Genomic DNA, 26,440 nt, shown 5'->3' with positions numbered 1-26,440 from the left:
TGCGACGTGTCAAATTTATAAGACATTTTCACTGTACAATTGTCTTTGTGCATAATGGTCTAAATTGTGTCAGAACTTTTAGTGTTAGTCACGACGAGGATCCTTAATAAAGGGTAGCACATTTAGTGACTTTCCCTGGTTGAAGAGTTAAGAATCTCTCTCTCTCTCTCTCTCTCTCTCTCTCTCTCTCTCTCTCTCTCTCTCGATCTCTCTCTATATACTGTATACACAGTACAGTATATCTACTCGAATCTAAAAACATTTTCAAGTGTTGCTGTAATGGTTTAGGCGTGGTTAGCAAAGTCACGCCTACTATCATGCGTCCGTGTTGTACGTGCTGAACGGAAGTAGCCGAAATATGCGCACAATTTTGATGTTCTTCTATAGTCTTGAAATCAGGGCCTCGCGGGCGGGCGGTTCTTAGGTCCTTCGGTTCTAGCCCACTCCTATAAATGCGGAACGCGTATTTCCGGGCGGCGCGGGTAAACAAAACTACACTCACTTTTTAGACAGGCGGAGTATTGGAGAGACGTCGACTACTGGTTGAAATCAGGTGAAACGAACGGCTGCCACGCTCAAGGAAAACGAAGCAACTCTCGGACCACCTGGTGTTTGAAACGATCATCCTTTGGATGCATCACATTTTCACTGACTAGAATAACAAACATGGCATCCATGGACCTGGAGAAGTTGAAGATGACGGGGGCCGGCCGGGCAATAGCGGTGCTGACTAGCGGTGGCGACGCACAAGGTGACTCCACACACACTTCAACTGTGTTTTAAAATTTCAATTGAAAATGCAACATGCTGCACCTTTCGGGGCGATAGAATACTACTGTATGTCATCTCTCTTTTGACACAGTACCTGTACTACGTTGTCGCACGCACAATTTAACCAGAATACCATATCTACGTCGATATTACGAAATATACTTGTGGAGAACCTACTTATGGGGCGTTCAATGACCTTAGCAAAAATGGTCATTTTTGTCTTACACGGACTTTAAACAGACGAATACCTAAAACGACCGCAGCCTCTTGACAAACCTCCACGTTCAGTTCTAACCTTTGACCAAGATAAAGTTACGAAGTCATAAATTCTCCATGAGGTTGATGAAGTAACACCCAGTGCTATTAACAAACACCCCTTCATGGCCCACTTTGTACTATTTACTGCATTTGAAAAATTACCCTTTTAAATCATAAATTGGATATAACACCATCGCAGTGGGTTTCAAATAAAATAGTGATCCTTGCTTAATTCGTTCTGTGAGCATGCTCATACCTTAAAAGAACCTCTCTCAAATTATCTTTTCCAATTGAAATGAAGTGCCAAATGAAGAGTCTCAACCACTCTAAGTAACTTTATAAACTGCAGTATTTTTTTCCTTTTTCTTTGTGGAGGATAAAGAACATATGCCCATGAGTATTGTTGAATTGTCTGTCTATATACTTTATGTGGTTGCACCGATTGCATTAAATTCTGTTGCTTAAAGGACTATGTGGGCCTATTCCATTAGGCCTATTCCATTAATTACACTTGATGTGGTATGCTTTGCATCCCAAACTGTTCCCGGTCAAAATGAATGTACCCTGTATTCAGAAAACCTCTTCTGAAATTATTAATCCATATTTTGAAATGTCCGTGGCTCAGGGATGAATGCTGCTGTGCGAGCTGTGACCAGAATGGGCATCTATGTTGGTGCCAAGGTCTACTTGATATATGAGGTAAAAAAATAAAAAAAGTACTACAATAAAATCTGCATTACATCAGTCTCTCCAGTTGTTTTAACATATACTGGTGTGGCTTTATTACAGTTTATTCTGATGTCATATCTCTTTTTGTTATCCTATAGGGCTACCAGGGCCTTGTGGAAGGCGGGGATCACATCAAACTAGCACACTGGCAAAGCGTTACTAACATCATCCAGCTGGTAGGTTGAATGATGTGATCGGTAGCAACAGTCGCATGGTCCCAATTGGTGTTGAGGATTTCTAATCGTGAATATTGAATATTTACTTGCACAATTGTCAGCCCAACATTTCCGTTTTTCAAGGTAGATGAAGGAGGAAAAAAAATAATCACTGTTCCACATCACACAATGATCACTCAGGATAATATTTCATACACATCGGTAATCTGGCCTTTGCTGACTTTGATTGCAAGGGAGGGAAAAATGCTCAAATTTGCCACGATTATCGGTAAGTGTGTACTCCCCTTTCTAGTAGTGTTTATCTTTCAGTGCCAGGTTAACAGGAGAATTTTCTCCTCCGATCTGTAAAATGTCACGCTCACTGTGTTTTCAAGTTCTCTGGCTCTTTCTGTTTTAATGATAGGACTTTCATTATTTCATCCATCTTCCCTCCTCATACAGCTTGTAATCTGGTAAGGGGCCTTGCTGCATGTTTGTTAGCTGTACTCAGGTAGCGTGTACTTGCTAAAAGCAAGCAGCAAGTTGCATTTGAATGATACAAATGCTGGTGTCCATTTTGAGGAGCTTGTGTAGCACTTGAAAGGCATATTTTGATATTCTCCCCCACTCCGATTGATTATTTTTAGTCAGGGTACCAATGACATGTACCGTGTTGCCTCTAAGGTTGAACACAACAAGGGATGTTTGTTGACCACCCACAAGCATTGTTCAGATTTAGACACACATTTTCTCCAAATAGAAATCCGCGTGAAACTGTCATCATCATAAACAGAGATATTTGGTATGATAAACACTTTGAAGTTGTAAAAATAAAACAAGGAGGACCAAAGATCACCAGTATACCTGTATGTCATGCTTAATGACAAATGTAACACATGTATGACTTGTCTTCTAGTGCAAAAACAAGTTGATGTTAAAATATCTCCTCAACTTCGGTGTGACCGGCATAGTGAGAACTGACTTAGCTGAAGTCTCATCAGATACCTTTCCAATTTACAGCAATTCCAATGTAGAGGTTCCACTGTGCTGTAGTCCGCGGTCCTGTTTATTTAGCTGTGTCATCACGAACTGGTATGCGCGTGACTGCTGAGAGAGCATGCTGTTGTGTTGTGTTTGGATGAAAATATTTTGTTCTTACGCTCGTCCTTATTGCACTTCGCCATCTCTAGCTGGATTAGAACTCACCAAGGATGAAAAATAAAATTTAAAAAATGCCATGGCATGGATGTCATGCATCACCACGAAGCACTGCACTCTGCATGATATCGTGGGGTTGCTGTGATATTTTGTGAATGTAATCAACGTCGTCACCCTCAGTTCCTTTCATTGGAATTTTGGCATGACAACGGCACCTCTCTTCATTCACGTGCACTTTTCGTGGTCGTTTCTAGTTTTTGTCTACTGTTGACCTCTGTGATTGTGACAGTGATGGAAAATTTCCATCTCGGATAGTGCTGAAAGATTTTATGTCCTTTATTCATTTGCCTTTATTGCTCAAGTTTAAATATCTGTAAAGAAATGGGTAAGCAAAACTAATTTTAAACGTCATTGTCATTGTTTTCCGGAAGGAAAGTCCTGGCGAAATTAGATTTTTGTGAAATCCTTTTGAATAACACTTTATTTTAAAGCTATTTTTGCCGAGCCTTAATTTCATATTTACTGTGCTCAAATGTGTTCAATAATCATCACACTGCTTCACGCTACTCCTGAATTCTGACATTATCCCGTGACCGGACCGGTATAGGGCGGAACTGTGATTGGCAGTGCGCGATGCAAAGTGTTCATGACCCGCCAAGGAAGGCTGGCGGCCGCCTTCAACTTAGTGAAACGGGGGATCACCAACCTGTGCGTGTGCGGCGGCGACGGCAGCCTCACCGGCGCCAACATTTTTCGAAGCGAGTGGAGCAGCCTGTTGGATGAGCTTGTCCAAAGTGGTGAGCCCAAAAGCGCGCCGTTTGACGCCTCCTTGGGGTTGGAAAAAACATTTTTTTGACCCGGTGCCTCTTTCAGGGCAAATCACGGACGCGCTGGCGAAGCAGCACAGCCATCTCAACATCGTGGGTCTGGTGGGCTCCATAGATAACGACTTCTGTGGCACTGACATGACCATCGGAGCAGACTCTGCTCTGCACCGCATCATGGAAATCATTGATGCTATCATGACTACTGCACAAAGGTGAAATGAGCACTATATTTACTTGTACTATAATGGGAAAAAAAACAAAAACGTAACGCTACCGATATGCTTTCAATGAACATTTTAACTTTCAGACAAGTGTAAAAATTAGCTCATATTCCGAATTTCAGGGGTTTCGTGACACTGATATGAAAAGAAGTTAACCACTGTAAAACGTGAACACAAAACATTGTACTGTTGTGTTTTTCGACTACAATTTGAATGATTTAATTAGCGCAGTTTTTATGATGGATGCCCTACCTGATACAAAGCATTTTTTTTTTTCGCTCTTTGAATTTTCTTTCTTGAAAACGCAGCGGAAACAAAAAAAAACATGGGAAATGGGTAATCAGAGAGTGAGTAGAGTCTTTTTTTTTTTTTTTGGACACTATATTTTAAAAATCATGTGTCCCGTAAAGGTTTCTGCATGTGTGATACTGGAAATAGGATTAGAATGGTATTTACAATAACAAAGAAAAAAGAAAACACTTCTATCCAAAGGAGTGTTTGTTTGAGCCTGCTGGTTCTTGCCCAGACTTGACTTGAACTCTCTATGCATCTCTCAGATGTACAATCTCAATATTTGGAGTCAACATGCAGAAGGTCCTTAAAAAAAAAAGTTGATGTCCTTGTTGTTTTTCTCCCGACAGCCACCAACGCACGTTTGTCCTGGAGGTCATGGGGCGCCACTGTGGGTGAGTTTGAACAAACTCCTGTGCGCCTTTTTTCATTTATTTATTGCTCATGGCCAAACGCTAACATCTGGACTGTTTTTTTTTTCCCTCCAGCTATCTCGCTCTCGTGTCTGCGTTAGCATCTGGCGCTGATTGGCTCTTCATCCCAGAGGCTCCTCCTAAGGATGACTGGGAGGATCGCATGTGTGACCGTCTCGAGGCGGTGAGAGGTCCAGACTATGTTCAGTGTAGGGATGGGCATAATAATAATAATACATGGATGTTTCATAAAGAATTATTTTGATTGTGTGGAATTGACAGTTGACAGTTGAGCAATCACATCTTGAAGCAAGACATTTTTTTTCTTTGGTTGCACCAAGCAAATGAAATCTCAATGACTGTCCTTTCTAAAGAAGCAAGATGTAGTGTCAGCTTTTTCACATCCAAACATGTTTAAAAAGTTTTCAATCATTGTGTTTTAAGTGTGTGAGTGGGGTAAAACAATATTTTAACAAGTTTTTTTATGGTCCCCTTACACTACAAATTTTCACCTATTGCAAGAGAGTCTGGAACATACCGTGTCCACCATTATAAGCTTCAATTCAATTTACTCCTGGGTAGTGCTATACTGTATACCAGGGATGTCAAACTCATTTTTGTCACGGGCCACTTTGGAGTTACGTCTTCTTTCAGAGGGCCGACAGTGAAAACACAAAAATGTTGTCTCATCACATTACTACTTGAACACACCAAATTTAATGTACAACTAGTTTTGAAATCGGTCAACTACAATAGTCAAGTATTGTTCAAGTGAGTGTAAACAGGGCAACAAAATTATTGCGGAATCTCGTCATTTATTATATCTGACAATTTGATATTTTGGTACAGATTTTAGCAAGGATCATGCAAGTTGACACGCTTGATTTTCTTTCGGGGGGCCAAATGAAATGACATGGCAGGCCGGATCTGGCCCCCGGGCCTTGACTTTGACACCGACTATATACTATAGAGAAAATTCACTGAGAATATTCCATCCCTATTAAATGACAAAATAAATATGTTTTCAGCTTTAATTAAAAGTCCATCCTTAGTTTAGTTATTGTTCCAGTTCAAAGACATGTTAACATCTTATTGATATCATTGGTGTCTGTGCTTGCTTCCAGAGTCGTATCAAAGGGTCCAGACTCAACATTATTATTGTTGCAGAAGGTGCTATCGACATGCACGGCAAGCCCATATCCTCCACTTATCTGCAAGATGTAAGCTTGGTTGGGAAGATGATCTGATTATTAAGTACAACATGTAACTCTCTCTTGGTATGATTCTGAAGCTGGTGGTGAAGCGGTTGGGCTACGACACCAGAGTCACCGTACTCGGACATGTTCAGCGAGGAGGAACTCCTTCAGCGTTCGACAGGATACTGGTGAGTTGTGCGTCTTGAAAACAGAGCACGCGGTAACTATGTAACAAATGTGTCAGGAAATCACTGCATGGGATGGGGCCAATGTATTACATGACGCGTCTATGTTGCTTATTTTGAACTCTGCCTTCTTTTTTGGTACTTTAGAAGGGTGCACCAACACTTATTGGCATGGTGTGAGGTGATGTGTACGCATTCACAATTTACAGTGGCACGCTGTGTGGTGAGAGAAGGCTACAGAATTTCTACTAACATTTCTCTTTTTGTGTAGCGCTGGCATTTTGCGCGGAAATTAATGTCATTTCGACATTTAAAAAATAAATACATTGAGCTATATCGGTATTTCTCAACCTAGGAACATAATGGGTTCAGAGAGATTGTAAGTCAAGACGCATTACGTTTCGTTTTAACATTCAATTTTACTACATTTTTAAAAATATGAATTAAGTTACATGCCGTACAGTGTCTACAATCTATATTGTGTACACATATACTGTCTATAACTAAAATTCCATTTAAAAACTTACACTTTCATGACATTTTTCCCCAGTACAGTATACGAAAATAAAAAGAAATAAGTTTACATAGTGGATGGAGGGGAGGTCAGGTGATGCTGATGAGGTGGAAGGCATTGACCGCCGACCGATTCATACCACAGGCATGTGCAACAGGCATGTTAATCAACAGATAACAGGCATGTTAATCATGTCTCCCGCTAGGTCGTCATTGCAATTAAGGTTAAATAAAGAAATTCATGATAAAGATATGAATTAATTTTGGTTGAATCACTCGTGCTTTTCCATCTTCCCTCATTCAGTGTTCTCCAAAAATCGGGACAATCCCTTAGAACGCAAAGGGATGACGTGTATAATCAGATTGATGGTCCATACATAGACAGTAAAAGGTAATCAGGCTCTCTTGTCGCCGCCTTGTATGTCTTCAGAGCAGCAAGTTAGGTGTGGAGGCGGTCGTTGCCCTGATGGAGGCGTCTCCCGACACCCCGGCCTGCGTCATTGGCCTGTCTGGCAATCAGGCCGTCCGTCTGCCTCTCATGGAGTGTGTGGAGATGGTGAGGCCGTCTTCCGGCGTTGGTGTTTATACCCGCAAATCGGCGCCGCTCTGCTTTGCTTAACGCGCCCTCGCTTTCAGACAAAGTTGGTGCAGACGGCCATGAATGAGAAGAGGTTTGACGAGGCTGTTAAACTGCGTGGCGGGTAAGCACTAAGATTTCTGCGCACGTGATCCAACCTTTTTCAATAGTGTGTGTCCTCAGTTTGGTCAAAGGGTAACTTCTCAAGTAAATTTCTTTCATAGGATTGCATTAAGAGTATGCGGGTGTACCACAAATTAAACCTGAGCTAAAATGTCCTTGCAGGAGTTTTGAAAACAACTGGAACATCTATAAGCTTCTTGCCTTCCAGAAGCCTGCCCAGTCAAAGGTTAGTCACCAGTGGCACCCTAATTAATCCTTACTATAGATTATAAATAGAGGTCATTTTAACTTTGAAAGTGGGTTTATTGTGAAAATTACTTGAATAGCTTTTATACATAGTTCAGTCTCCAAAGTTCCCGTACACCCATCAAGTGAGAACTGAAACAACCAATTCAGTCTTTTGTTATCCGCCTTTTCTTGAAAAAGTGTCTTTGAGTGACTATTTCTGCACTTAATATTAATAGTGGGGCGAAGTTACATGATAACTGCCCCGTGAACAGAGTTTTTTATTTTATTTTAATTTGACAGTGGTTGCTTATGCATTCATTTGCAGTCTGGATGTGGTGGGTTGAACGTTTCCTGCTCCGGAGTCTTTAGGGGTGTTCACACGGCACACATTTGCTCCGGCGCTGCACCGATGTATTTTGTTGCGATATATTTTGCACCGCAGCAAATTGTGTGGAGCGTTCACACGTACAAAGCCGCTGGGCGTGTCTGCACCGGCACAGCGTCGGTGCAGCCCCACTTGCGTTCACACGGCAGTTTCTGCAGCGGGGCAAAACGACAGAAAACAAATGAGCTGTCGTGTTGGTTCTTTTTAAAACGTATACACAACTCTAGCGACTACTGGACAGGCACGTCCTTCTCCTTCTCGGTCTCCGTGCCTTCTGCTCGAGAGTGACCGCCCCCGAAAACGTAAATCAACGATGACTTCAATGACACTCAGAAAAGCAAACACGTAATGCGCCAAACAGAAAATCAAGAGAGGAAATCACAAAATAAATTATATGGGGAGCGGGGGGTTGTGAACACACAACAAATGAACAAACTATACAAACAACTCCGAGACAGTCCAGTCTTCTACAAAAGGAAAGAGGTTACCAGCAAAGTCTTGTGTCGTTATTATACAAACACATGACGGAAGTCCGACAGAGCGCGAAAGCAACGCGTTCTCGCCGTACGTAAACTCTTCACAAGCATTTGCTCTGGAGCAAATTTAACCCAGTTGCGTTCACACGTGCAAATTTACACCGGTGCTGCTTCGCTAACGAGCATTTGCTCTGGAGCAAATTTTTAAACCACCTCCCTGAGGTGGATCAAATTTGGTCCGGTGTAAGCTGTTTTCCGGGGCTACGCCGGAGCTAATTTGCACGTGTGAACGCTCTACTGGGGCAGCCCCGTCGTAGCACCGGACCAAATCTTGCCGTGTGAACACCCCTATTGAATCTCAAGTCGTCTCCAGCAGCGCCACAAAAAGTTCCTAGATGTGGTCTTTATTTTTCTTTCTTTTTTTTTCTTCTTCAAATATGGTGTCTCGTCACCGGAGTAGTCAGAAAAGTCACCAAGTTGGACTTCGTTCCGCCACCAGTCGTCATAGTAGCAAAAGCTGTCATTCAAGTGCAAAAATAATGTTTGCGTTTTAGAAGATAATCACTGCCCAAAATTATTCCACTTTAACTTTGATATTAAGTGTCCAAGTGCTTGGGTACAAGAAGACACAAACATAAGTCAAAGTACTGTGTCTGAATTCTTCTCCCTGTAGAGCAACTTCTCGCTCGCCATCCTGAATGTGGGCGCCCCGGCGGCGGGCATGAACGCGGCCGTGAGGTCGGCCGTGAGATTGGCCATCGCTCACGGGCACAAGGTCTACGCCGTGCACAACGGCTTCCAGGGCTTTGCCAATGGCGATGTGAGGCCCTCCACCTCGGCGTGCTTGACCACCATCCATCCATCCTGGTAACGAGGAGAATGTGACTTTCTGTGGCTCTGCAGGTGTTTGAGATGGAGTGGCACAATGTGGCGGGATGGACGGGCCAAGGAGGCTCGCTGTTGGGCACAAAACGGTGACGTCCAGATTATGAAGAGTAAATGCTCTGGTTTACTTCTCAATGACAAATAAATGACACACTTCCCAACCCTTGTGCAGAACACTTCCAAGCAAACACATGGAGAAGATTGTGGAGAACATTGACAAGTTCAATATCTCAGCTCTGCTTGTCATCGGAGGGTTTGAGGTACAGTAAGACCCCCCCCCCCCCCCCCTTTTGATCGTGGGGAATACTTTTCAGACTCGAATGCAATCAAAGGCAGTTTTGGCATAGTTTTACCCATTCTACAAAACCTTTTGACAGCAAATTGTAAATGTAATTGATGATAATCCTCAAGGGGTGGCCCCAGCGGGTGGCATGTGACACCGGTGTATCTGCTTGTGGTTGTCTTGGTGTGAGCTGTTGCTAAGGCAGTTCTTGCATGAGCACTTTCATTGTGCTTTAAAGGCCTTAAAAAAACAACCTTTGGCGACTTTATCTTACTTTTGCCACACGCAAGGAAGGACATTACCGAAAGTGCGTATGCTGTAAAAACTCAATTTAAAAAACGATGGCCTTCAAGATCCAGTATGGGTCAGAATTTATGGTCTTTTACAGCAAGTCTTCACTGGTTGTCATTGCTGCTTTCGAAGGCCTACAGAGGCGTGCTGGAGCTCTTTGAGGCCCGAGCCCACTACGACGCGCTGTGTATCCCAATGTGTGTGATTCCCGCTACCATCAGCAACAACGTCCCCGGAACGGACTTCAGTCTGGGGGCCGACACTGCCGTTAACGCTGCAATGGAGGTAACGCTTAGGCACATATTGTAATACACATAAATATAGGATGAACATTTATATTGTAGATGTAAAAACATGAACATGTAATACAGTATAAACATGCCACTTTCAAATATGTGTATACAGTATGAAGAAAAAAATGATTTTATAAGACATGAAACAACCAGCTGTAGCGTTCCTATTTCATCTCTGGAAACATTCAGGCAGCAAATGAAAAGTAGCTTCTGCAGTTCAGGATATGACGCTCCTTGGAGCCGTTTACGATCAGCTTTTGATCCGTTGGCCTCGAACTCTGTCCATCGGTAGTGTTGCTAAGCAATGGAGGGGAAACCCCCGCTGTACATTTTGCTCATAAGCAAGAACGTGGTGGCAGTTAGCTTTCCAGGGTTCGTCGTAACGGGCTTTTCACTATGTTGTGGCAAAAATCTGGTCGTTATAATGAAGTTTACATTATAACGGTTTTCGTTGTAAGCAGAATCGGCAACTGGAAAATGAATTACCGGTACGTGAAATTGGGACTTTGAAATGTGAACCTTATAGGGGTGAAAACATAAATGGGGTACGTTGAAAAGAGGTTCAACTATATTTTACATATTTTTATAGATATGAATAGTTTTTAAATTGAGTTATAATTGTTGGGGTGGACAAAATGAGTCTTTTGGACTTTTTAGGCTTACCATTTTTGTAACTGGTCAGCAAGTTTTAAACCGCTGTTCAAAAGTGCAACAAAACATGAAATCACATTGCTGTATTTTCTATGCAAAGAAAGAGTTTTATATGCAGAGTCGTAATTAGTCTGCAAGCCCTACACAGACGTTCAAATGTAATCTACGAATCTTGAAATAATCGACTTAGCCAGTCCTCCTGCTGTATGATCAAATTAGTTACAATTTTCAGATTCTTGCAGCACACACACCCGGCCTTGAGTTATTTCCTCTTGACACCTCCTATTTATTAATTTCCCCCTCAGGGCTGTGACAAGATAAAGCAGTCTGCTACAGGGACAAAGAGACGTGTCTTTGTGGTGGAAACAATGGGGGGCTACTGCGGTTACCTAGCGACCTGCACCGGCATCGCTGTGGGCGCCGACGCGGCCTACATTTTTGAGGACCCCTTTAACATCCACGACCTGAAGGTAGTAACAGCCGCCGATTCTCTTCACCATTTTTTTTTTGTCATAGGCATTTACCTCCCTTTCACGTTGCCTTTTCACAGACCAATGTGGAGCATCTCACAGAGAAAATGAAGAAGGACATCCAGCGGGGACTCGTACTGAGGTCAGACGGGTTCACCTGGATTGAATGGCGGCTGCTACAGCCAAAAGCCAGTCTGGCTGACTTTTTTTCATGCTATGCTACTTGATATACAATATATTGTGCGTTAGTCTACAGTGTTCATGAGAGTTTGGCAAAGATTTGGGCTCGTTTCATGAGTCATTTTTTTAAATTGATTGGCCAGAGCATTTGTAGATGTGGGGAAAATTTGTTCCATAGAACTATGTAGATGTAACGGGAGGCGCTCCATTTAGACAGGCTATTGCATAACGTTAAAGAAGAGCTGTGCCACTTCTAGACTTTTTAGTGGGCAGCAGCAATTATTTGCACACTTTCGCTATTGGTCATATCACTTGATCATACTTAACAGGAATGAAAAATGCCATGAGCACTACACTACGGATTTCCTCCACAAATTGTATTCCGCCGAAGGGAAGGGCATTTTTGACTGTCGGGTCAACGTGTTGGGACATCTTCAACAGGTACGCCGTCACATTGTGGTCTTCATTCACACGAAAAAAAGAAAACAAAAAGTGAGAAAATGTTTGTCATTCACCAGGGAGGTGCGCCATCTCCCTTCGACAGAAATTATGGCACCAAACTGGGAGTGAAAGCCATCCAGTGGATAAGTGAAAAGCTGATAGAAAACTACCGGCAAGGTTGGTACCAAGAGTCTTGTCTTGAGTTGGGGCAAAAAAAAGAAAGAAAGAAAAAGAACAATGAGCACCTGATGGTGGCGCGCAACATCACAAAAAGCAGCAGTTTGGTAAATAGTTAACAAATCTTCAAAACCGAGGCCAATGTTTTTGCTGCAAGCTGTTGATTGCTACTCCCAGTTTGTCTTATTTTAAAAATAAACATAAAACAAAGGCAATTGGGCATTTCAACAAAACACATAAATATATAGATATTCTTTACCCTTTGCAAAAAGCAGCATTACTGCACCTTACTGAGAAGTTGTAAATCTCTTCATTTTTACAATCATGAATAAATAACACCGCCCCATCGGCGGCCAAGGGATGCAGAGAAAGAGCTACAAAATGTATGCATGAATTATTGATCCACAAACTGTTCAATTCTTTCCTTTCTAAGTTATTGTTATTACTATGTCTTGTTTTCCTACAGTTCAATATGGTGATGCTATTTTTCTTGATGGTGGAATGCATTAATGATATTTCCATTCTTTTCAATTGGAAACTTTATTTTTAGACGGCGTTTTGATTACGAGCATGGTTTAGAGGCGATATACACCATGAACTGTTCACCAGGCAGTCTTACACGGCACATATACAGTCTATGCAAAGTAAGATAAGATAAGATATCCTTTATTTGTCCCACACTGGGGAAATTTACAGCCTCCAGCAGCAAGAATGTTGGCAGAAAGAAGAAAAAACAAACAAAACAAAATGGGAAGAAGAAATAAAGAAAGTAAAAGGATGAAAAGAAACTCAAACAGGGATATGCGCTGCTGGAGAGGCAGCCACTCAGGGGGCGCCATCAGTCAAACCTCGGTTTTCGAACGTCTCGGTTCTCGACCAATTTGATTTTCGACCAAAAATTATGAGTTTTTTATGCCTCGGATGACGAACAAATTTCGGTTCTCGAAACAAACTGAGCGCACTTGAATGCACCACTTGAGTCCTCTCGCCTTCCTTACACGAGGAAATGACGCTTCCTCGGGTAGACGAGGAAGTGACCCTTCCTCGTGTCTCTTTCCATTGTGAGCAGACGTGTTCGATAAACTTTTATTTTTTTTTTAAAGAGCGTGGTTTTGGTTTTCGAACAATTCGGTTTTCGAACAGCCTTCTGGAACGGATTATGGACGAAAACCGAGGTTTGACTGCATATGCAAAGCAACCAATGTCACTCACATTCCAGCCACGCGTAGCAATACACCACCAGTGCCCGATCAATTAGGTGAGCCTAATAATTGCAACGTTGTGTCATCCACAGGTCGCGTGTTCTGCAACTCCACAGACACGGCGTGCGTGCTGGGCCTCCAGAGGAAGGTCGTCTCATTCAGCCCCCTCACTGAACTCAAGGACGTCACCGACTTTGAGTAAGTCCCCCTCAGTAGTTGAGATGCATCTCGCAGTGCATTCGGAAAGTGTTTGAAATGTTACTAGATAAATCGAAAATGGTTCACAGCCTTTGCCATAACACTCAAAAGTGAGCTCAGAGGTCAGGTTCTTCAGGATGCCTTTCAAGCAGAACTTTCACTTTGATGCTATTATTATTAATTTGTTTTGCATGTGTGATACCTCAACTGAGCAATGCTTTCGTACTAAATAATATATACAGCACAGAAAGGGCATTTATATTGCAAAATAACAGTTCATTGCAAGAAAAACACGGCACTAATGCTTGAACTGTGTGTGAACTTTTCATGAACGTTGAACTGTGCGTGTGCGTGTGTGTGTGTGTGTCCCTGCTTAATGGCGTGCATGTGCGCGCGTGTTTACATTGACCCTTCAAAAGTCCTTTTTGTGTGTTCAATGTGAAAGCGGTCTCCTTTGTGCAAGGGCACACAAGGATGATGAAGGGACTTTGTCATCTTTTTTGAATTTGAAAAAGCTCTGTTGCACAGTTAGCTGCCGGTATTTATCCATGTTCTCACCACCCCACTGCTTTCGCACACCCCATAGGATCGCCATACTGTATAAACACCATGTATGGACCAAGATCTGATCAAAGCCACTCTAGTGGTGATTTATCATACTGAAATCATTCCCAAAGATTGAAACGCCAACCTTGTGGCATCATCATAATGTTTTTTTTTTTTTAAAGGCTATAATTGTTCCCCAAGGTTCATCAAGAAAGTATTAAGTAAAGGCTGGGAATATTTGCACTAATCACAAAAGCTTCCACCATATAGAAAACGTTGACATTGTTTTTTTTCCAACCACACCCACTTCTGAAAGGATATGAGATGCATATCCAAATTGGTCTGTACATCTTTTTACTTGACATGACGGCGTGTTTGTCTCTCAGGCACCGCATGCCCAAGGTACAATGGTGGTTCAACCTGCGGCCTATGCTGAAAATGTTGGCCAAGTACCAGACCAGCTTCTGCGAATACATCCCGGGAGAGATCGAACACGTGACCCGGCGCTCTCTCAGCATCGACTCGGGCTTCTAGGTTCTCTCCGACTGCACTCGGCACTTTTTTAAAGCAAGAGGGAAAAAAAACAACAAACCCAACCCCACTCCTTCCGTGACATTTCCACATGCCTGCTTACATACCGTACGTTTTTGAAGCTTAAGTGTTTTAGCAACTGGATTGAAAAGGGTTCATCGGGACATACTAACTGCTGTTATTTTTTATGAGTGTGGCATTCAAAACAAATAAGGTTTTATTACAGTGGAATCACCAAGGTTGAACACGTTTCTTTCAGGGACATGTAGTAAAGGAATGGAAATAATCTGCTCCTGTCTCAAGCTGTCAATATTATAAACCGGATGTCCACAAATCCTCAAAAATACTTTAAAGGCATGGATTCAATGAATATAAAAACAAGGCCTTCATTGGCATTCAAATGTCCGAAATTAGTCTTTTCACACTCGTACAAATTTTCAACACATGATAAATAGGATTTTATGATTGTGAATAGTGTCAAAATAATTTACCGAATGACTCTTGTGGGGAAAAAATGCTCATTTACGATAGTGGAACTTACAGTTTAAAAAAATCAAAAATCAAAACAGTTTGATCACATTTTAAATTGGGCAATTCAACAAAATATTTTAAGTTTTGCTGTTGTAAAAACTGTCTTTTCCTACATTTTACAACAAAGAAATATGTTTACGGAGCTAATTGTCCTTTGTATTGCCCCCCACCTCCCAACAAACAAAAAAAACCTTTAAAATAAGTAAAAACAACTCTACTAATTGTTTTGGAGCAAACAACTTGATTGTTTTGTTGCACTAACATTGTTGCCATAAATGTCAAAAAATGTATATTTTAAAGTTGTTCCAACTTAAATTACCAGGTTAGACCCCAAAAACACAAGTTGATGTTGTTGTGTAATATTTTTTTTTAATATAATTACACAACAGTGACGTGGTTTTAGTTGGGACTCTTAAAGAGCAGACGTTTATGTACTGTAGCAATTTTGGACAGAATGAGACATTAGGAAGTTGCTCTTAAATTTAATTTCAAATGGATTTAGAAGGTTTTAGCCTTAAATTGAGCTTGCCTTAAGCTGTAGGGACGCTGATAAAAGTATTTATTATTACCTGCAATGTGGTGGCCTTTAAGATGGTTCAGGTTTTTACATGAGTTTTGTTTTGGGGTTTTTTCCCCCCTGGGGCAGCAGCATTTCACTTCCGTTTAAAAAAAAAAAAAATCTTAATCCATCCATTCCATAGTTATTATTTTCCTCTGTGATATACTCTGAATTTGATTGTCGTGGCATAGGCTGCGGCTCACCCACCATTCTAATGAGGTCCATCGCTAGAAAATGAATGTTTGGATGAATGTCGTGGTTTCACCAAGGTGTTTTTTATTTCCCCCAAAGTGCAGGCAAAGCTTTACCTTTTCAAGAGCGGAGTTACTTTGTACAACTACTGAAAGCGATCATGAACGGGAACCAAAATAGTCCCATGTCACGTTGTTGCCTTCCCCTGTCATTTTGCACTCAAGTGTCATGGACTTGAATAAATATTTACACACTGTAAGACTTAACTGCGACTATTTGTGAGTCATTCAAAGAATAGTCTTAATGCGTTGTGTAAAAAATGGGTGTGCTCGGCTCAAGGGGGAGCATTACAGTAGACGAATATATATTTTTTCTTTAAAAAGTAGTCTTAACGTTACAATTTTTGTGAAAAATGTGTTCACCTACAAAGTCATACTATTTTGAAAATACTGTAATCCTATAGAAATTCCTAGAAGTCACAGTGGAAGGTTGTCATTTTAAATAAATGTAAATTATTGAAAAAGTTATTTTAAAAAATAGGGAGAAAATATCCAAAAGTATGTTTTTTTTAAAACAAAAAATACCTCAATGGTGAATATGTAATCTTACAAAATGAATGCATTACAAGGAAAAAGTTTTAAAACCATTAATGATAAGTAACTGTTTAAAATTATTACAACTCATTCATCCGAATAAACTAGTTTCTGTATGTTCGAAGACGGGCATAAAAACATTTGTAATGCAACCAAAAAAAACTGTGTAATGCTATGAGGACATGGTCCTTTAACTCATTCACTCCCAAAGACGTTTTTAAACGTCTTTTCAGACTTGGTCCAGAATTGGCTGGTACTGAATGAGTTAAAAAAAAAATTATCGCAATATTACAAGAGTAACGTACCAAGTTAAGAGAATTTATTCTTATTTTTCAAATATTACAAAACTGAAGTTGTGCATTGAGGAAATAAATGCTTTGAAGAAAGGTTCAAACAGTAACAGTTGTTCTAAATTACTAAAGAAATGAAGGCTTTAAAACAATCAACCAGATGCAACAACACAGAACACACATTGGGCCATTTACAGTCAACGTTCTCTGAACACTCTCACATTGTAGCAAGAAGCAAATGCAAACCAAGAATGTCTCTCAAAAGTTAAATGAAAAGGGAAAGTCGGTGGTCGTGTTTTCCTTGTTATCTGCGGGGCTCTCGGAGGTGAAGGGGAACTGGAAGTCCTCGCTTTGCTCCGGCTGGTTGAACAGGAAGTCCAGGCCTGCAGAATCATGTGGGTGAAGATTTAAAGTGGTGGAAAAGAGGATTTGATCCCCTGACAGAGAAATTGACTTCACCAAATTTAGCAGGAGATCCAAAAAAAAAAAAAAAAAAGTGTGTCTGAGATGTGAGATACTTGCCGCCTGATTTAGTCTCCTGTTTTTTCTGAAAGCAGAGTTTGGTGGGGTGGGTTTTTTTTTGTTTTGAATTGCAAAATGAAAAAGTCAACCCCAGAGAAGACCGTCAGTCATACCTTGTCGTTGAAAAAGGAGCCGCCGAAAGGGAACGACAGATCCTGCAAACAAAAAGAGGTGCTGAGTATTTGGCTCGGCATCTGTTTGGCGCGGCGCTTTCTCCATCGTTACCTCTTCATGGGAGGGGACGGCATCGAAGCCGAAACTGGAGTAGCCTGGGGTGCTGGGATTAGAATTGAGCGAGAACATGAAGGCTGGAGATTTGCTCTCAGACGTGCCCTCAACTGGTGAGCAAATTGGGCTAAAGCTGGAATGAACGACATCCACATATTGATCATTTGAGCTTGAACGTTTTATGAAGGTTCGACATATAAAACCTACTTAAAGTGGAACGTTGGCGTGCCAGGCGCGGTGGAGGACTGAGGTTGTGCTTGTTGACCCTGCGGAAGCGAAAGAACGCCATGTTGCTGTGGTGCCTGCTCCTCTTCCTCTGCTGGGGCTCTTTCCTCCATTTGCGCCCGTGCTGCCCCTTCTTCCTCCGACACAGGCGACTGCTTTGCCTCAACAACCACACGGAATAGAACGTACAATGGACCCTGCCGTGCAAAAACTCTTCTTCGGCCAGTACCGCAAGCTCGAATAGGATTCAAGCCACAAAATCAACGAATGGTCATAAATATTTTGATTACATTCAAAGATTACTTTTTCCCCCCCGATGCTAAAATGATATGTAATTTTTGTGTTTATTGAATTATCTAAAATGCACAATTATTTTCTAAGCAGTTTCAAGATACAAACAAGACCATATCAAATATGTAATTATTGGCCTTATGAATTAATATTTTATTTGTAATTGTTTTTATGTTTGTATTCATTCTTATTTGTTAATAGTTGTAAGTTGATGTAGAGATATAAAAAAAAAAGATTAAATATGGAAATTGTACTATTTAGACTTCATTTACATGATGTCAAATATTCCAAAAAAGTAATATTTATAAAGTATTTCAATTTTTATTTTAATATTTTATCTATGGATGACATACAAATTAAAAAACAAATACCGGTAGTTAAAGGTTCATTTTTCAACTCAATAAAACAGTATTTAATTCATTAAGTCTAAATAATGATTATTTTATAAACATTTAATTTTTTCATTAAATTCAATAGCTACTTTGAGACAACTACAAAAACACAAAGTATTAAAATGATGCTTTTTTGAAAATGAGCATTTTTTTTAAAAATGTAATTTAAAATGGCTGTGATATTTAATGTGATTCCTAATGAGTAGCTTAAAAAAATACATATGCTTCTTCTGAGATATGGTTAAAAAAAGCATTGCGAAAAAGTCGAACGCAATGGTGGCCCAAGACTTTTGCACAGTACTGTACACAGGCCACAACATGACGTAACTTGCATAATCGAAACATCTTATTTCCTCTCCAAACTGATCATCACTCTTCAAATTGGCTGGGTGGATTCTTTTGTGATTACTTGGCTTAATAGTTGGACCTCCTGGTCGTCCTCTTCCTCACCGGGCATCTCATCTGGTCCACGGTGATCGAAAGAAATATTGATCACACAGCGGCATTGGACTGTCAAATTGGGAGCATTAGAAAGCTGCGTGCTTACCTTGTGCCCCGACATGTTGCTCATTGCTTCTAGTTTCATCAGCGCTGCAGGAAACTGATGCCCGGGCCTCACTTTGCACGTCCACTTCTTCAGCATTGCCGTCCGCGGAGGTTTCTGGACCGCTCGGACATCCCTTTTGTTTGTCACAGTGAGTCGAAAAGCGGGCCATCAAGCCAGAGTCGCGATCTATGATGCCGCTGCTGTCTCACCTTCATGTCACTGATATTCACAGTGGAGACGACAGCCATGGAGTCCTTCACAGGGGAACTCTCCATTCCCACGTCTGCTTCTGCGCTGGAAGAAATAAGACTAAATAGCTGAGATTAGCAGTATAAACAGCCCCTGTTCGAATGCCATTTTTTTTATGATATTAAGATAAGGGGCGGCCCGGTGGTCCAGTGCTTAGCGCGTTGACCTCACACTGCAGAGGTCTTGGGTTCAATCCCCGCTCCGGCCTCCCTGTGCGGAGTTTGCATGTTCTCCTCGGGCCTGCGTGGGTTTTCTACGGGTACTCTGGTTTCCTCCCACATTCCAAAAACATGCATGGCAGGATGATTGAACACTCTAGAATTGTTCCTGGGTGCGAGTTTGAGCGCGGATGGTTGTTCGTCTGTGTGTGCCCTGCGATTGGCTGGCAACCGGTTCAGGGTGTCCCCCGCTGACTGCCCAAAGACAGCTGGGATAGGCTCCAGCACCCCCCGCGACCCTTGTGAGGATAAAACGGATCGGAAAAATCTGAAGAAGCTGCGCACACTTGTGCAACATCACTTCAGTTGTTTATTTTTTATCCCCCACCCATCTCTTAAAGTGTTTCTTTCTTTCAGTTGAGTTGGACGGGTTACAGTTTTTAAAATGATTCATCTCAGTCTCATTTTCTTATATCACAAAAACCTGATTTCAAATGGGGTGTGTAGACTTAATATCCACATTAACTGTACGGTACGTGGTCAAAATACCTGTCCGGTCGTTTCTCTGAGGAGGAACGAGGAGCGTCAGAATCTGCAAAATCAGACATTTAATTAAATGTTTAAAACCAGCTCACTGTAATCAAGCTGTTGAGCTTCGATTACCAGTGACATGGGCTCTGCCCCCTTCCTTGGTTTTGACTGGCACGTCATCATGAGACACCATGGTTGGACTCTCCATGTCATCATTTTGCACCTGGAGTGTTTGCGCAAATGGCTTCTGATGAGCCTGAAACAGCTTCCTGTAACTTGTAATTTTGTCTTTGAATCCTTCCCTAGATAGGTCATAGATTAAAGAGGGGGATGAGTGGATACACCAAATAAACTGCAAATATAATGTGCTAAACCAACATTTGGCCGACCCACTTGTCATTGTCGTAGTTGGCTTTTACGCTCTCCAGTTCTGCTCTCAAAGTTCGCTCATACTGAAGGAGCAGGCCCTGAGTCACCTTCATGCTAGGAGGAGAAAAAGCAATTGCATGTTAAATGTATCACAGTGATGATAAAAAACTCATTTAGGCTGGAGTGGATGATATGACCATACAATAAAACATTTTTTTTTCACTAAAATCGGATTTCCCATTTTAATCGTCTGCTAGGGCCTCAGTTCCTCTTCACGATGCTACCTCACTGTTTGTCTAGTGTTCTGGAAGTGATGAGGTACAAAATGCCTTTTGGAATGATGGTCAAAAATCCCAGCCTGGGTTTATCAGACCATAACACACAAGGTATGTTGGGTTTAAATCCAGACTCTTGGCTTTCTGGTGGAGTTTTTGGGAGGGTAAGCGGAGCAGAGAATGGATGAATGGAACAATTAATCACCTCACACTAATATATTGTGTGCATACCTTTTTATAGCTGCCCTGTTGTGTTTCAAAGTGTTGTGTTTCACTTCAGCACCCTCTTCCAGCACCTTGATATGTGTGCGAGTTGTTTCAATGTAAGTCCTCCTTTCTGCAATGTTTGCTTTATGAACTGCAGGCACACAAGCCAAACTTCATTAAACAGGACAAGACACCAATTGAATGCCTTTTAGTTTTATTCAAAATAGCTAAAATTACTTTATTTCTTTTTTTTTTTTAAATGACACTACCTTCAACCTCCCGGTCAATGTCATTCTTCTTTTGAGAAAGCTCACGAACTTCAAGGACTATGCAAAAACAAACAAACAAATAAATACAATACATTCTTGCAACTTTTTAATTCAGCACAGCATTGCTGTTTGCCATTTAGATCATTTTCTGCCACGATCAAAAAAGGCTAGAACTACGCTAGCTCTAAATTGCTCTTAACTTTGGGTTAAGCGTAGAAGAAACCTGGTATTAAAAGTTAAAAAAAATAGTAATGTATTCATAATATAATAAAACTTACCCAATCGGCAGAGTAAGCTATCAATGGCACCGGGGGTTCTTTGATGCGCCATTATAGTTACAGTTCAGTTACTTTAATTTGCTCATTAGCCAATTAGCATAACTGCGAGCTTCGGTTTACCAACATAATTTTGTAGCGCTAATATTTAGCTAGCATATGATTGTTTTCCAAAACATTAACTCCGTACCAAACTGATAACCGACAGTAATTTTTTTTTATTCCATAACATATGTTATTATCATTGCAGTAATTCAAACGCGTTCCTAGTTTAAGGATTGGACGTTTTAATTTGGAAAGAATTGACACATTTTCGTCAGGCTTTAACGGAAGTGAAGGCGGGGTTATGGTGCTACTGTATTCAGGAAAACATTTTACGTAACGCATCTGTACAGGCGGCCGCTACGGCAATTCCTGAAATAACTTTACGTAAAGCGCCAGTTTGGCAGTCCTGAGCGCTGTCATGGAGTGGGAGTCATTTTTGCGTAAACCAGCTGTATGGGTCTGATGTGTCGCTCAGCCAAGTACAACACAAATATCGGGTTTTATATTTTGAAATATTAGAATTCTACCCAATGTTGGTGCAGCTTCGTTAAGGTAAGAGTTACTCTCCGTTTTACTTCGTACGAGACGGACGCGTCGTTTACCGGCTGTCGGCAGACAAAAGAGCGGACATGGGTGGGATTTAAATGGGAGGAGAATGGCTTACATTGTCTCTTTAATTCCTTCAATTCTGGTTAAAATCTTCCCAGGAAACGCGTAGCTTAACAGAAGCCTGTCTCTCTAGTGAAACTAAACAGCTTATGATACACAAACTTGCTTTAACACAAACATTTCCATCAAATCTAACAGACAGTGTTTGGCCCTGTATATCCATATATATTTATTTACAGTAAATGCATTTGGTGTACAGTATTTTTTAAGGTAACAGCAGCACATGCAAGAACGCACACAGAATGTAGGTCAGCATCATTGTGCACGTGATTCAATTCGTGACTGCAAATAGAAAAGTGTCTTTTTTTAAATGCTCTGCCTATATGTGTCTGTTTATGCCATCCATCCAGTCGCTTCCTGTTCTGAAGGCAATGAGTGGACAATAGTCCTGATTCAGAATAGTCTTCATAGCGATAGGCCAGCTGATAGGATGGCCCATGTGGAGGAGTCTCAGACCGAAGGAGAAGGCAGCCCCCAGATCCTCTCCCTCAGGTCCGAATCATCTGTGAACCACGTAGACGACGGCGATGTGGGACCATCCGTGAGGAGGAAGAGGAGGAGAAAGCGAGAGCAGCGCCCGGAGTCCATCATCGTCTATCGCTCCGACGTGGAGCGAGGGCCCAGTGGTGACCAAGGAGGCGAAGAAGAGGGAGCAGAGAGGAGTGCTGAGGAGGGAGCCAAGTTCCTCTGTACACCCACAAATGAAGGTGAATCATATTGTATCTTTTCAGTGTGCCAACAACAATCTTACATTATTATACATTATTTTATTAACTCCGCTGTTACTTCACAGCCGGATGGAAGTGCACAAAGGCAAACGTGAAGGGGGCTACTAAGTTATATTTCCTATTACATGTCCATGCCATCCCAGGCACCCTTCTGTGGTGGCATTCCAAAAAAAAACGAACAAAAAAACAAAGCACACACACACTTTCTGAATGTGTTAACCATTTTGATGCTCAATGAGTTGAAGTCTGGTAACATATGCGGATCCACACCTTTAGAGGTCGATTTTCACCCCAAATTTGTGTCAAATTCTTACCCATATTTATACAATTTATTTTCTCTGCCCTGTTCATATGTTCAAAAACTTCGAGAACCCCCAATCTAACTGATTTCTTCCTGTGTCTACTCAACAGACGGAGACTGGAGCCTTCCCCCAGACAGCCGCTATGTAACTCTAACAGGCACCATCACACGGGGCAAAAAGAAGGGCCAGGTGGTGGACATCCATGTGACCATGACAGAAAAAGAACTCCGCGAGCTGGCCAAGTCTCGGGAACGGCTCGATGCTGAGTGCGAGGCCAGGGAGGACTCCAAGCGGTCTTGCAGCCTGGGCGTGTGCCGCGGGCCTCACGTTGTCCTGTGGAGCATCTCCTGTGCCCCTGTGGTCTTCCTGCTCTCCTTCATCACATCCTTTTACTACGGCACCCTGACGTGGTACAACGTCTTCCTGGTGTACAACGAGGAGCGGACGTTCTGGCACAAGATCACCATCTGCCCCTTTCTCATCATTTTCTACCCTGTACTCATCATGCCCGTGGCGGTGTCCCTGGCGCTGTACTCGGCCGTGGTGCAGGTGTCCTGGGCCTTCAGCGCGTGGTGGCATGCCGTGAGGGACCTGGAGAAGGGATTCTGCGGCTGGGCTTGCGGGAAAATGGGCCTGGAGGACTGCTCCCCTTACAGCATTATCGAGCTCCTCGACTCTGACACCGTCTCCAGCACGCTGCAGAGCAAAGCCCCCAGGAAACTTGACCAGACGTCCTCGGTGTGAAACTGAATGGAACCGGTTCACGTGCTAGTTTGCAAATACACGTAAACAAGTACAATGAAGAAAACTGTGTGCTACCTTGGATAACTTCATGAACAGAAAAAAAACCCGACATTGCATGCACTACTATGCAAACGTCTAAGGCTACCATTAGATTTGTTGTACGGGTGGGCTGGAGACCATCCTAACTGACTTTGGGCAAGAGGGGGCGGCATAGCCCTGGACTGGTCACCGATCAATCACAGGGCACGTATGAACAAACACCCATTCACATATTGGGACAATTAAGAATTTCCAATTTAAAAAGCCACACAACGTCAAGTATAGGCAAATTCAAGGTTCGAACCTCAGAACTGTGAGGCAGATATGCTAATCACTATGATGCAGTGTTGTCACTTCAATAACAATGTATACCATTTCCTTATACAGTACAATATATTCAAAGGATGTATTTTTTATCTAATTTATTCACTTGATGATTAAGTGTATATATCTCACAGTTTTTTTCGCACACACATTATTAAAGTAATATATGTATGATAATATTTATGATTTTATTTTAAAAATACACAGTATACCGAAATTTATTTTATAATTTAAAAAAAATTAAATATATGTTAAATGGGGCGGCATGGTGGTCGACTGATTAGCACGTCCACCTCACAGTGCAGAGGTGCATGGGTCGATTCCGGCGTCGGCCTTCCTGTTTGGAGTTTGCATGTTCTCTCCGTGCCTGTGTGGGTTTTCTCCAGGTACTTTGGTTTCCTCTAACATTTCAAAAACATGCATGGCAGGCTGATTGAATACTACAAATTGTCCCTAGGTGTGAGTGTGAGCGCAGGTGGTTTATTCGTCTCTGTGTGCCCTGCGATTGATTAATGGTACACTCTTTGTTGCCCCTCGATGTGAGTGTGAATGGTTGTTCATCTATGTGTGCCCTATGACTCGCTGGCAACCAGTTCAGGGTGTACTCCGCCTACTGCACACCCATGACCCTCGTGAGGATAAGTGGATTAGAAAATAGATGGATATATATTTTAAATAATATATTTTATTATTTTCTGTTCAGATTTAATTTATTATCATACACAATACTGAATAGACTGTAGTGTACCTATTATATAGTCAAATATGCCTTTTCAAATGACTTTTTATAACAGCCACCTATTGACATCAGCTGTTGTGTCCATTTGCTCAAGTGGACAGCACATCTAGCAATTCATTGAGGTATGGTGTCTATTTGAGTGGACGAGGCCACTTGGTGAAGGCACTATATCAATAAAGATGCATTGAATTATTCTGGATTAATAGCCATGTTCATAAACTCATTAACATCAAATTACTTCTTCCTTTGCCCAAGCACCATCCATCCATGCATCCATTTTCCGATCCGCTTTATCCTCACAAGGATCGCGGGGGGTGCTGGAGTCTATCCCGGCTGTCTTCGGACACCCTGAACCGCTTGCCAGCCAATCGCAGGGCACACAGAGACGAAAAACCATCCGCGTTCACACTCACACCTACGGACAATTTAGAGTGGTCAATCAGCCTGACATGCATGTTTTTCTAATGTGGGACGAAACTGTAGTACCCGGAGAAAACCCATGCAGGCCCGGGGAGAACACACGACCTTTGTACTGTGAGGTCAACGCGCTAACCACTGGACCACCGGGCTGCCCCAAGCTCCATCCCTCAACAAAATGATGTACCCCACTACTGACCATTTTATAATGTTGTGACTGCTGTGAAAAAAAAGGAATCAAATCAACAAAGCTAATGGTGGCCAAAGACTGCTGCGTAGTATTGTATATTTGTACTGGAAACACACTGGACCCTGAAACTTTATTTTGTGTTTATGTGTCTGTGTGTGTCCGTGCATGTGTCGTTAACATGTATTATTCGTCACTTATTGCAAGACTAGCATTCCACGATTTCCTTTTGGTGCTTACCTGGAAATGTGTTCCAGCACTGTTGTCATGGTTTTTCACTCTCACCTACATGGAATTATTTTGTATTTAGAGTCATTCTCAACCGTACAGAAGTATTTTTGTATTTTGAATCGATTCAATTCACAGCACTATCTGATGTTTTTTATTTTTTTTGGTCGCATTATTAAAGTGCATGTGACAACTTATCTCAGTGTTCACTCTAAATAATCACGCTGGCTGTCAGATTTCAACTGTCTCCTGTTCATTGTGAGTGAAATTACCCCAGTGAAAAGCTCCGTCTTACATTTTCAATACTGTCTTTTGTTGAATGTTTGTTTAATTTATTATAATACGTGTATTTAATTGTGATTTCCTTCGGGGATTTGAACATTTCACACTTGTATGATAAATATGCTCCTCAAAGCGATTAACAGGTAACTGTTTTTCAGATATTCAGGTGGGAATTTCTCGTTCCATGTTGTATGAGGTAAATTAAGGATGTAAACAATTACACCAATAAAAATATAATCTTGTTGCATGACAACACTGAAAATACGATGTGTTTGTGTGTTTTATTTGATTCCTGATGCATTCCATTTTGTCTATCAATTTTCTGGTTGCCAGCCAATTGCAGGACACCGATCCATAGATAAATTAATAATCACACTCA

General features: G+C 41.7%; 3 protein-coding genes across 7 annotated transcripts; 2 read left to right on the top strand and 1 right to left on the bottom strand.

Annotated features, from left to right (window-relative positions):
* Positions 1 to 327: 327 nt before the first annotated feature.
* Positions 328 to 16,202, top strand: pfkla (phosphofructokinase, liver a). 2 transcript variants are annotated; one of them, XM_086122915.1, is made up of 22 exons: positions 328 to 751; positions 1,655 to 1,728; positions 1,857 to 1,934; positions 3,679 to 3,868; positions 3,945 to 4,110; positions 4,761 to 4,805; positions 4,899 to 5,007; positions 5,948 to 6,043; positions 6,115 to 6,207; positions 7,148 to 7,273; positions 7,354 to 7,418; positions 7,580 to 7,643; positions 9,180 to 9,326; positions 9,410 to 9,480; positions 9,564 to 9,651; positions 10,098 to 10,250; positions 11,215 to 11,379; positions 11,460 to 11,521; positions 11,889 to 12,000; positions 12,078 to 12,177; positions 13,472 to 13,577; positions 14,510 to 16,202. In XM_086122915.1, the coding sequence occupies exons 1-22, from the start codon at positions 667 to 669 to the stop codon at positions 14,655 to 14,657; spliced, it is 2,343 nt and encodes a 780-aa protein (XP_085979041.1). In that variant the 5' UTR covers positions 328 to 666; the 3' UTR covers positions 14,658 to 16,202. The 2 variants fall into 2 exon arrangements, with proteins under 2 accessions (XP_085979041.1, XP_085979042.1); XM_086122916.1 differs by lacking the exons at positions 328 to 751; positions 1,655 to 1,728 and having other exon boundaries at positions 2,376 to 3,868.
* Positions 16,203 to 16,833: 631 nt separating this feature from the next.
* On the bottom strand, positions 16,834 to 21,653 carry LOC147198071 (uncharacterized). Of its 3 annotated transcripts, none has more exons than XM_086124234.1 (14): positions 21,361 to 21,653; positions 21,083 to 21,139; positions 20,838 to 20,964; positions 20,356 to 20,445; positions 20,095 to 20,264; positions 19,981 to 20,023; positions 19,234 to 19,333; positions 19,025 to 19,157; positions 18,887 to 18,939; positions 17,777 to 17,955; positions 17,567 to 17,702; positions 17,455 to 17,496; positions 17,342 to 17,366; positions 16,834 to 17,202 (listed from the first exon to the last, which is right to left on the bottom strand). In XM_086124234.1, the coding sequence occupies exons 1-14, from the start codon at positions 21,410 to 21,412 to the stop codon at positions 17,078 to 17,080; spliced, it is 1,332 nt and encodes a 443-aa protein (XP_085980360.1). In that variant the 5' UTR covers positions 21,413 to 21,653; the 3' UTR covers positions 16,834 to 17,077. The 3 variants fall into 3 exon arrangements, with proteins under 3 accessions (XP_085980360.1, XP_085980361.1, XP_085980362.1); XM_086124235.1 differs by having other exon boundaries at positions 19,234 to 19,318; XM_086124236.1 differs by lacking the exon at positions 21,083 to 21,139.
* On the top strand, positions 21,654 to 26,319 carry tmem169b (transmembrane protein 169b). 2 transcript variants are annotated; one of them, XM_086124238.1, is made up of 3 exons: positions 21,654 to 21,954; positions 22,422 to 22,778; positions 23,211 to 26,319. In XM_086124238.1, exons 2-3 carry the CDS (start codon positions 22,502 to 22,504, stop codon positions 23,843 to 23,845), a joined length of 912 nt encoding a protein of 303 aa, XP_085980364.1. In that variant the 5' UTR covers positions 21,654 to 21,954; positions 22,422 to 22,501; the 3' UTR covers positions 23,846 to 26,319. The 2 variants fall into 2 exon arrangements, with proteins under 2 accessions (XP_085980364.1, XP_085980363.1); XM_086124237.1 differs by lacking the exon at positions 21,654 to 21,954 and having other exon boundaries at positions 21,967 to 22,778.
* Positions 26,320 to 26,440: the final 121 nt, after the last annotated feature.

The sequence above is a fragment of the Hippocampus guttulatus genome, chromosome 11 (genome assembly GCF_054856545.1).
Source record: "Hippocampus guttulatus isolate MCC_2025c chromosome 11, RoL_Hgut_1.0, whole genome shotgun sequence".
In the NCBI taxonomy this organism is placed as follows: Eukaryota; Metazoa; Chordata; class Actinopteri; order Syngnathiformes; family Syngnathidae; genus Hippocampus; species Hippocampus guttulatus.
The sequence above is the reverse complement of the archived record's forward strand: the minus strand, read 5'-3'. Positions and strand labels throughout refer to the sequence as shown.